General features: G+C 41.5%; 1 protein-coding gene across 1 annotated transcript in view; it reads right to left on the reverse strand.

Moving 5' to 3' along the window:
- The window catches only part of NLRP14 (NLR family pyrin domain containing 14), a gene marked incomplete at both ends in the record, with an annotated part of 29,376 nt that extends 23,185 nt beyond the window's left edge, over nucleotides 1-6,191 (reverse strand). The window contains 3 exon segments of the mRNA XM_079787546.1: nucleotides 2-1,583; nucleotides 4,816-4,887; nucleotides 5,900-6,191. Of these exon segments, the coding sequence (XP_079643672.1) occupies nucleotides 2-1,583; nucleotides 4,816-4,887; nucleotides 5,900-6,191 (1,946 nt within the window).
- Nucleotides 6,192-10,738: the final 4,547 nt, after the last annotated feature.

Genomic DNA, 10,738 nt, shown 5'->3' on the forward strand with positions numbered 1-10,738 from the left:
CCAAGTTTCAACTGGGAAGCTTGATTTTACCATCTTCTCAAATACCACAGTTACAGACAGTTTAATGGTCCGTAAGCACTGGCAATGCTTAAGGCAGAATGAAGACACAAGCAAATGGAATTTCTCGCAAATATTAATGACAACCTTTTGGAAATATCTCATTGCCTGGATTATAAATGCTTCATCTTGAGTCTCATACAGACAGTGAAACAACTCCAGACATCCCAGCTGGATGAAAGAGTCACTGTTTCCTAATATTTCCATCCCCTGAAGTATCTTCCCTTTTATCTCCAATGACATGTTACAGTTAAGAGTTTCCTCCAGTTGTTTTACTCGGTCTTCATTCAAAAGTCCAAACAGAAAGCATTTCATCTGCGTCAAATGGGGGTGTTCACAATTGGTGCTTTCAAGTAACAGCTTCAAGTCTGCAAAAGACTGAGAGGAATGGTTCCCGAGTTTCGAGCTGTCTGCCAACATATAGAACATAGCTGCAAAAAACTCCTGAATGTGTAGGTGGGTGAACTCATAGCAGTTTTCATAATCTGTGTCCTTCTGAAGAATATTCATGTCCAGGAAACTAGAGACATCAGATTTCGTTAATTCATGCTTTCGGAAATTTGCCCTGTAAAACACGTGTGTCATAGTCCATACTCCTTTGGCAGCCAAGTGGCACAAATTCCTCAGCTGGGCTTGTTCGGGACTTCTTCCATTGACCTGTGTGAACAAGCTGGAGATATAGCAGGTAAACAGAGCCGTGGTGGATTTGCAGGTCAATGCGATGTCACCACCCTTCTCCATTTGCTGCTCCAGACTATTACAAATGACCCAGCACACTAGGGGGACATTGCACATGCTAAAAAGCATCTCATTGTTTCTCAGTAAACTCAATACTAGCAAGGCCCACTTCTTGTCTTCAAAAAACCCATAAACATATTCCTCTCTTGCATCTTCTGACATACCGAGTAGCTCTACGGAACGCTGATTCTTCAGCAAGAGCTTTAGCTTCTCATAAGTTGTGAGCCTAGTTGTCACCAATAAGAAAGACTCAGGCAGCATCACTCTCCTCAGCAAACTACTCATGAGGAAGGACACGGGGTGTACCTGGGTCCAGTCTTCGCACAGCATAAACTCGGGTTCCTCAAAGGCAAAGTTCAGCTCATCAAAACTGTCAATAATAAAAAGGAGACTACTTGGCTGGGACATAATATTTTCAATGGGGCCTTCTGTGCTGGGCCAGTCCGTTGATATCATTTCAACAAAGCTTCTTTCTTTCCACTGGTTAATTTCTCTCGCATTGAGATAAAAAATATAGGTAAATTTCTCCTGATAGAGAGTGCCCTGAGCCCAATCTAACATGGCCTTTCTCACCAGGGTGGTTTTCCCGACTCCAGCAGCCCCTTGCAGCACCACTGTCTGTGGCTGCTCACCGGTGTTGACATCCACATCAAACAAATGTTCTAGCAGTTCTCTACCTTCCTCAGCAATCTCATGATGGAAATCTTTAGGTTCTCCAAGCCAACACTTCTCATCCGGCACAAAGGAAAACTTTTCCTGTATTTGAATCCTATATTTTGTTCCATCACCTGAATCAGAATGGATCAAGAACAAAACCAAGATATACATGATCAAAACAAATTCTATGATGTGTAAGAATACTGGACCTGGACTTCGGAACAGGAAGAGATATAGGCTGAAATAAAAAATCAGCTGGTTTAACTAAGAAAAAAATACAAACAAAATAAAGAATATTCCTGTAGATTTAAAACATACATCAGAAACTGAAAAAAAATAGAACTGGCAATGCGTAAAAATAAATTTGTGATGGAAAATAAAAATTAAATCTGTTCTAGAAATATTTTCTCTTAATACTTTTCCTCCATAGAGGAAAAAAAAGATGATATATGTGTAGAACAGTTATATCCAGATTAAAAAGGAACACAGGTGCCCTGGCAGGTGTGGTTCAGTTAGCTAGGTATTGTCCCGTGCACAGAAAGGTTGCTGGTTTGATTCCCAGTCAGGGTACATGCCCAGGTTGCAGGATGGATCCCCAGTAGGGGACTTGCAGAAGGCAACCCATTGATGTTTCACTCTTTTCTCTTTCTTCTCTCTCTCTCTCTCTCTCTCTCTCTCTCTCTCTCTCTCTCTCTCTCTCGCCCCCTTCCTCTTTCTCTGAGAAATCAATTCTTTTTTTTTATAAAAAGGTAAATAGGTAACAATTAACAATAATAGCCAGAGAGGAACTGAAGCTACAAATCTGAAGCTATAGATCAAAATAATCCACTTTATACAGGTAAGAAATTAATAGAAATGAACATGGAAACATACCCTAAAGAATATTTTTTCATTTCGTTTTATTTATTTATTATTGAATTTATTGGGGTGACACTGGTTAACATAATTATACAAACAAAAGAAAAAAATTCCCAGATGTCCAAATAGAATGAAAATATAGTTTCATCTTTACCTAGTTAAGCCCGATTCCATCTTTAGATCTCAATTAAATGTCACTCTCTCAGGAGGAAAGCCTTCTCTGAACTGTAATGCTAGGATAGGTCTCTCTTTCACACATTCTCAAAACACAGTATATTTTTCATTCATAGCACATATCACATGCTGTAATTATTTAATTTTTTAAAGTAAACACGGTTGACCATTGAACAACAGAGGTTTGAACTGCACGGGTCCATTTATACATGGATTTTTTTTCAATAAATACACAGCTGGCCCTCCAAATCCCTGGGTTTTGTATCCAGAGAGTCAACCAACCACAGATTGAAAATACTATTTTGATGTGTGGTCGGAATCTGTGGATGGGGTGGTCTGACTGTTCTATGCTATCCTATCTAATAAAGAGAGAATATGCTAATTGACCCTCACACTGTCACAAAGATGGTGGCGCCCACAGCCAATAAGGCGGGAATATGCTAATTGACTGTCACACCCTCAAAGATGGCGGTGGCCACAGCTACAAGATGGTGGTGCCCAGTCCTCTCAGCCCCATCAGCGCACCTGCCTCCGGAGTCCCCCAGTTCCCTCAGCCCCACAGCTGCCCAGGGCCGGGCTGAGGTGCAGGCAAGCCTCAGATGGCAGCTGCTCAGCCACCCAGGGCCGCCCGAGGCTCAGGTAACCAGGGCTGGCCGAGGCTTGTGCTGCCAGCAGTGCAGCAGCAGAGGTATGATGGGGGTGCCACCTTCCCCTGATCACAGGGTTGCCTCCTGCCCCTGAGGGCTCCCAGACTGTGAGAGGGGGCAAGCTGGGCTGAGGGACCCCCCGTCCAGTGCATGAATTTTCATGCAATGGGCCTCTAGTTTTATATAAGTGACTTGAGCATCCATAAATTTTGGTGCCTGAAGGGGGTCCTGGAACCAATTCCTCTTGGATACAGGACTGTAATTGTTTTCTCTGTTCTACTAGGGCATTCGGTACAAATATCTAACATACTTGCTCTAGATGGTTTGGCTCAGTGGATAGAGCATCGGCCTGCGGACTGAAGGGTCCCAGGTTTGATTCTGGTCAAGAGCACATGGCCGGGTTTCAGGCTCAATCCCCAGTAGGGGGGTGTGCAGAAGGCTGCTAATCAATGACTCTCTTTCACCACTGATGTTTCTATCTCTCTCTCCCTCTCCCTTCCTCTCTGAAATCAATAACACACACACACACACACACACACACACAAAACCATACAAATATCTAACATACTTAATATCACATTAAATTATGCTTAATTCTCCTCCAAGAAAAGTTATGGTATTAGAATATAGGTATTCTTTATGGTATAATATCTAGTTCAGTACGGTACTTAAAAAGAAAATTGAGATTATAAGGATGATTTTTAATTTTTGTTTACTTTTATCTGTCTTCCAAATTTTCTGACAGTAAATTTCTATGGAAATAAAAACCTGGTTTCTTAAACTTATACCATAAAAACAGATGTCCTTATATTGAATCAGAAATTAAGGTCAAAGCAGGAAGTCATCTCAAGATCATTTAAAGAAATCAGCAATTTTTATTTATTAGTCCTTAAAATGAAGTAGGTTCTCAATTATTTCTCTTTTTTAAATGTTATTTATTGATTTTTTTTTTAGGGAGGCAGAGGAAGGGAGAGAGAGAAAGAGAAACATTGATTTGTTATTCCACTTACTCATGCTTTCATTGGTTGCATCTTGTATGTGTACCGACCAGGGATTGAACCCACAACCTTGGCATATTGGGATGACACTCTAACCACTTAGATACCTGACCAGGGCCTCAATTACTTCTTGAATGGAATAGTGTGGCCTCTTAGAAACCAGCATGGCTGAGTTATGAATAAAAGCTTTCTCACCTGCTCAAGTTTTCTTTGTACTGTAATTCCGTTTACATAAACTGAAATTCAAGTAAACAGAATTCAAAACAAAGTAGGGGAAATGGGATTGAACTAGAAATTACACTTTATGTGGACCAGTCAATCAATACTGTGGAAACTTAATTACAGCATCACTTCTAAAGGAAGGGAATACACGTGACAGGCTAAATAGTCCCTGCCAACTCAGAGACTCTTAGCCCATAACACACAAACATGAACATACCTTTGTTTATTAGACTTCCACCTTTGATTGGGCATTCCCAAATACCATTCTCTTAAGGCCCTGAATCAACATGGCCCTGATTCTGACTTTGGCCAGAAAGCCAGTTTTGTTGACTCTTGGAATGATAATCAGTGAACAGGTAGGAATTAGAAGTTAGCAAGAGTTGAACAAAAGTGCCTTCACAGACCCCATCAATGCTTTCAAAGCTCAACCTCCTCCCAAATCTAACAAAAACCTATCTACTTACACAGAACTGCCTCCTGGTCACCTTGCGCCTCTCCAGCCATGGTGTCCTCTGGTTCCATGGTCTGGGCTGTCCCTACAACAGGTTCCAACAGGATCACAAGATTACCAAAAACAAGGAGAGCTTGGGTAATGGCCAGAATTTTCCTCAGTAGTCCAATTCCATGACCATCCAGGTTTAAGAAACTAGAGCCAACAGAGCCCCAGACTGCACCAGTTTACCTGAGGGAAGAGTGATGAAGTAGGAGACCTCTTGCCATGCCCCCAGCCTGTAACAGGGCAAGCGGTCTAGCCTAAGCCTCAGTGTCCTTATCTGTACTGACCTCACATGGATATGGTGAGGCTCAAAGGATATGTGAGTAAGGAATTTTATTAATTTTTTATTTTTTTAAATATATTTCTTTATTGATTTCAGAGAGGAAGGGAGAGAGAGAGAGAAACATCAATGATGAGAGAGAATCATTGATTGGCTGCCTCCACCATGCCCTCCAGCATGCCCTCCACTGGGGATCAAGCCCACAACCCAGGCATGTGCCCTTGGCCGGAATCAAAACTGGGACCCTTCAGTCTGCAGGCCAACGTTCTATCCACTGAGCCAAACTAGCTAGGGCGTGAGTAAGGAATTTTAGACGTCTACAATATATCATACTTGGGAATGACTAAAAATACTAACTTGGCTTATGTGCCTTAATAATTTTTTTTGCCCAGTCCTCATATTTCAGCAAAGATTTTAAGCCATATTTGAGATTCCTTAAAATTTAGGCTAACATATGAGCTTATCTGTAGTTTAGGCAAAGGTATACTAGATGGGATAACTCTTATTATTCAGTTGCTTTAATCATGCTAACTGCTACCAAATGGATTAATTACCCCTAATTAATGGGCCAGGCTGTAACAGTTCTCAAAACTTTCCTGCCTCTTTGTTGTTTCTCAAATGATCCAACAAGTTCCCAATATATGTGGCCTCCAATGAGTTTGTGAACCACTGAATAGTTTAATCCCCAAATCCCTTTCATAGAATCATCCCAGTAGCTTCCAGGAAGCACTTCCTTCTCCCTCCCCCCAGGTATGTCCCTAGCATCACTCACAACTTATCTCAGCTTTTGCTCTCTCACACAGATCCTTCAGGTTCATCTTGCCAAAGATTTTCAGAGCCACATCCCAGGCTTGCTCCCCTGGATAATGCTTGTGCATCAACTTAGCCAGATCCTCCCGATTGGCCTTCTTCACTTCAGTCCAGGGTATCAGGCAGTTCCCGGGTCCTGTGGTCTCATTCTTTAGGAATGACTTGAATTTACTTAATTCATTTTTGTTTAACTCCTCCAAGTACAGTAGCAGCCCAAAATCAGAAAAGAAGGAAGACAACGAAGAATCTGTCATCTTGTCTGTGGGTCAATGTTCAGTAGAGGAAAATGAAATAAATGGGACCTATGGAAGAGATTAGAAAATAAAATACCTATAAAATATATATTAATTCAACAAAAATGTGTTGGGATTTTCTATCGTGAAAACATTCCTCTAATACAGATCATTACATATTTCTTTCACCTTCCCAAGAGTTACTCCCAATCCCACCACATATAAGAAGTAAGAAATAAAGACAATTCATGTCTCTGAGCCTCAGTTAACTACTCTGCAAAGTGTTGATATCAGAGGCAACCTCAGAGGTATGTGGTACAAATTAAATCAGGTAGAGTGCATGTATCACCTGGCACCAAACAGGATCCTACTAAGTATTTGCAACTTTCCTCATCCCTTCTCTCTCCCACCAACACCCAACGTGTATAACTCAGCCTATAAAGCATTGTTATTGTACCCCAACCAAAGACATCATTACTCCTGAAGCACATGCAACTGGAATATGCCACCATCTACCTCTTCTTGTCCTGTCAAATCTGGTCATGAACTGATATGCAGTCACTGAGGGTCTGTGTTCCTAGCTCACAAGCTCCTTTCCCTTCCACTCCCCTTCACAATTAGCCCACCCAAAACATTAGTATTTCACATCCTTAACCTTAACTCCCCTGACCTTATTTCACTCCAGCATTTCACTCTGAAGCTATCACTCCAGACTGTATCAGCAACAATTACTCAAACTATTAAACTCCAAAGTCCCATAGCCCGTTCTCTGCTAATATCTTCCAGTTTACTGAGCAGTTTCATGCCCTCACTCCCACTGGGACAGTTCCACTATCAAATCGTAAGTCTTTTGATCCCTGTGTTTTCCTCTTACTTAGCAGCCATCTTAAGAACCTTATTCAATTTTGTATTCAGCATGGGTGCTCCAGTTAATCACTTAAACCAGTGGTCAGCAAACTGCGGCGCGCGAGCCACATGCGGCTCTTTGGCCCCTTGAGTGTGGCTCTTCCACAAAATACCACGGCCTGGGCGAGTCTATTTTGAAGAAGAGGCGTTAGAAGAAGTTTAAGTTTAAAAAATTTGGCTCTCAAAAGAAATTTCAATTGTTGTACTGTTGATATTTGGCTCTGTTGACGAATGAGTTTGCCGACCACTGACTTAACCCATATCTTCAAGTTTCTCATCTCCTTTGCAGTGATTGCCTCAAGAGACAGAGCTAGTAAGTGGTACCACCAGAACTTCACAAAGATCTTTCTCTAAACCGCCTCCCTTGCCAGTCTTCATAATACCTCCCTCTATGCTCGCCAATGAGGTTAGAAAAGTTGGGTGGGGAAATAAAAAAACATAGCAAAGGGAGACTTTACTTCTTAAACAGAAGGTGAATTACCTCAAAATTATACAGAAAGTTAGGATTCTATCCTACAGTAATTGTTGAATTATCAGCTGGGTGTTTTTTTTTTTTTTCTTGTGTGGGGGGGTGGTGGTAGTGATGGTTTGGTTTGATTTTTGTTTTAACTTCACTGCAGAAATATTCTGGATTACAGACTAGGACCTAATCAAACCAGGTTTCACAGTAATTTTTTTAAAAGAAGCAAAAGGAATAAATATGAGGACACTTCAAAGGAACACTGAAATTTCTCCAAGACATACAAACTATGGTAAGTGAGGGAAAATGAGGTATAGAACACAACACCCTCAACTTCCTACCTAGAAATTTACAGATATCACTGTGTAGGGGCCTTTTTCTTCTTCTTTCCTGTAACAAAGGAAGGGGGCTCCCTCCCCTCTGATATAGCTGATCCCTCCACCTGTGATCTGAATCCCATCAAGATCCATTATTAAGTGACTTAATCCATTAATGATCTCTCTTCTCTGTCTTCAACTTCTCCCTGTCCTGTAAATTCTCATTAACATTTAAATTTCCAAGTCTACTTTAGTCTTATAAGTGTACCATTTACTCAACATCCCCTTCATCTTCACAAACTTCAGAGTTTTCTATACTTTACCAATTATACCTCCTCAATCCACTGCAATCTAACTTTCAGGACCAAATTTTCACTGAGATAACTCATACGTGGATTACCACCTGTTGCAAAACACAATAGGCATTCTAGGATTCAATTTTCATAACTGTAAGAAGGGGCAAATCTTATGTTAAGGATTAGAAGCTAATGTACACACCTAATCTACAAGGTTCCATATGTACAATACTATTTTAGCCTTAATTCTTGTATTCCCTCTCTCCTTGACTCTCAAAATCCCCTGCTTTCTTCATTTGCCTCCTGCCTTTTAGGGTGTCTCTGAGCCAATATATCTATATGGTTCTGAATCTTATTGGGTTAGTTCTATATGATAGCTACAATTCTGATAGGGCAGTATACTCTGGCCTTCTTCTCAAAGGTTTTATGCTGAACTTGAGAGAATTTGGGGTGGGGGTTCTTTTATTTATTTATTTTGTGGCTTTCCTTTGTTTATATTTTTAGGAAGAGGATAACAAATGTCTAGTATTGCTCCATTTATGTGAAGATATTCATAAATTCCAGAATGTCCTAAACTAAAATGGGAACCCATGGTCTAAAAGGATGAATTTCAATTTGCAGGTTTATTGATGTGAATTTTTATCACCTATAATAATTAAAGCATATTTGTTCAAAATAATTCATCCAGCACATGTTAATAATCCTAGCTAATAAAGAGGGAATATACTAACTGACCCTCACACTGTCACAAAGATGGTGGCACCCACAGCCAATAAGGAGGGAATAGGCTAATTGACTGTCACACCCTCAAAATGGCAGTGCCCACAGCCAATACGGAGGGAATATGCTAATTGACTGTCATGCCCTCAAAGATGGCAGCACCCACAGCCACAAGATGGTGGTGCCGAGTCCCCTCAGCCCCGCCCAGGGCAGCACGTGCAGGGCCCCACCCATAGGCAGGCTTGGCTGCTCCGCACGCCTGCCTGCAGAGTCTCCCAGTCCCCTCAGCCCCCCAGCTTCCCAGGGCCAGCCCGAGGCTCAGGTAACCAGGGCCGGCCAAGGCTTGTGCTGCTGGCAGTGGCAGCAGCAGAGATGAGATGGGGGCATCGCCTTCTCCTGACCCCCAGGTCGCCTCCCACCTCTGAGGGCTCCCAGACTGTGAGAGGGGACAGTCCAGGCTGAGGGACCCCTCCTCCAGTGAATGAATTTTCATGCACCGGGCCTCAAGTCCTATATAATAAAAGCCTAATATGCAAATTGACAAACAGCAGAATGACGGATTGCTATAATGTGCACTGACCACCAGGGGGCAGATGCTCAATGCAGGAGTTGCCCCCAGGCACTAGGCCAGCCAAGGCGGGTGCCAGCAGGGGCCCCAAGATTGTCCTGCTGGTCATCCCACAGATCACCCCTGATTGCCCGCCAGGCCCAGGGACCTTACCTGTGCAAGAATTTCATGCACCAGGCCTCTAGTAACTATATATATTTCTTTAAGTGAAATGTTAACATCTTTTCTTTCTTTTTTTTTTTAAATATATTTTATTGATTTTTTTTACAGAGAGAAAGGGAGAGGGATAGAGCCAGAAACTTTTGAAGTAATGGAACTTAGGGATAAAAACCACAATATCTGCAGTGAAAACAACAGAAAGTAGAGGAAAAAGAAAGGATAAATGTTTTCCAGTTAACAGATGTTTGAATAAACTGCCTTATCATCATGGTCAGTGACAAGCCCTAGTTCCAATTAATTGCTTTTCAGTCTTTCTGTATGTTCCAGTTACCTAGAAGTCCTCTTTAATTTTTTAAAAAATATATTTTATTGATTTTTTTACAGAGAGGAAGGGAGAGGGATAGAGAGTCAGAAACATCGATGAGAAAGAAACATGGATCAGCTGCCTCCTGCACACTCCCTACTGGGGATGTGCCCTCAACCAAGGTACATGCCCTTGACCAGAATCGAACCTGGGACCCTGGAGTCCGCAGGCCGACGCTCTATCCACTGAGCCAAACCGGTTTCGGCGTCTTTAATTTTTGATAAAACTTAAGGAAGGCAGCTCTAGCTGGTTTGGCTCGGTGGATAGAGTGTTGGCTTGCAGACTGAAAGGTTCCAGGTTCGATTCTGGTTAAAGGCACATGCCAGGGGTCAAGGGCACATGCCAGGGTTGTGGCTTGGTCCCCAGTAGTGGGCATGCAGGAGGCAACCAATCAATGATTCTCTCTCATCATTGATGCTTCTATCTCTCTCTCCCTCTCCCTTCTTCTCTGAAATCAATAAAAAAATATATTAAAAATTAAAAAAATATGTTAAGGCAGAAATCTACATTTGAAGTCAATAGAAGGAGCTATTTTCAGATTTATGTAGCTGTATTTTTATACCATGTTTCATAACATTCTACCCATCATTGTCACCATCAAATAAAAGTATTTCCAAAGTGAAGACTTCAGAACATGGGTTTGAGTAGCAATTTGAATTTATAAGATGAGTAGTTACAAAAATTAACTCAACATTGGAAGTGCTAATATACTAGTTGATAGTGTTTTTTACTTAACGTGTAGAATATTTTTCAAACAAGGCAACTTTTAATGGCAAAA

This window comes from Cnephaeus nilssonii, assembly GCF_951640355.1.
Source record: "Cnephaeus nilssonii genome assembly, chromosome: 13".
In the NCBI taxonomy this organism is placed as follows: domain Eukaryota; kingdom Metazoa; phylum Chordata; class Mammalia; order Chiroptera; family Vespertilionidae; genus Cnephaeus; species Cnephaeus nilssonii.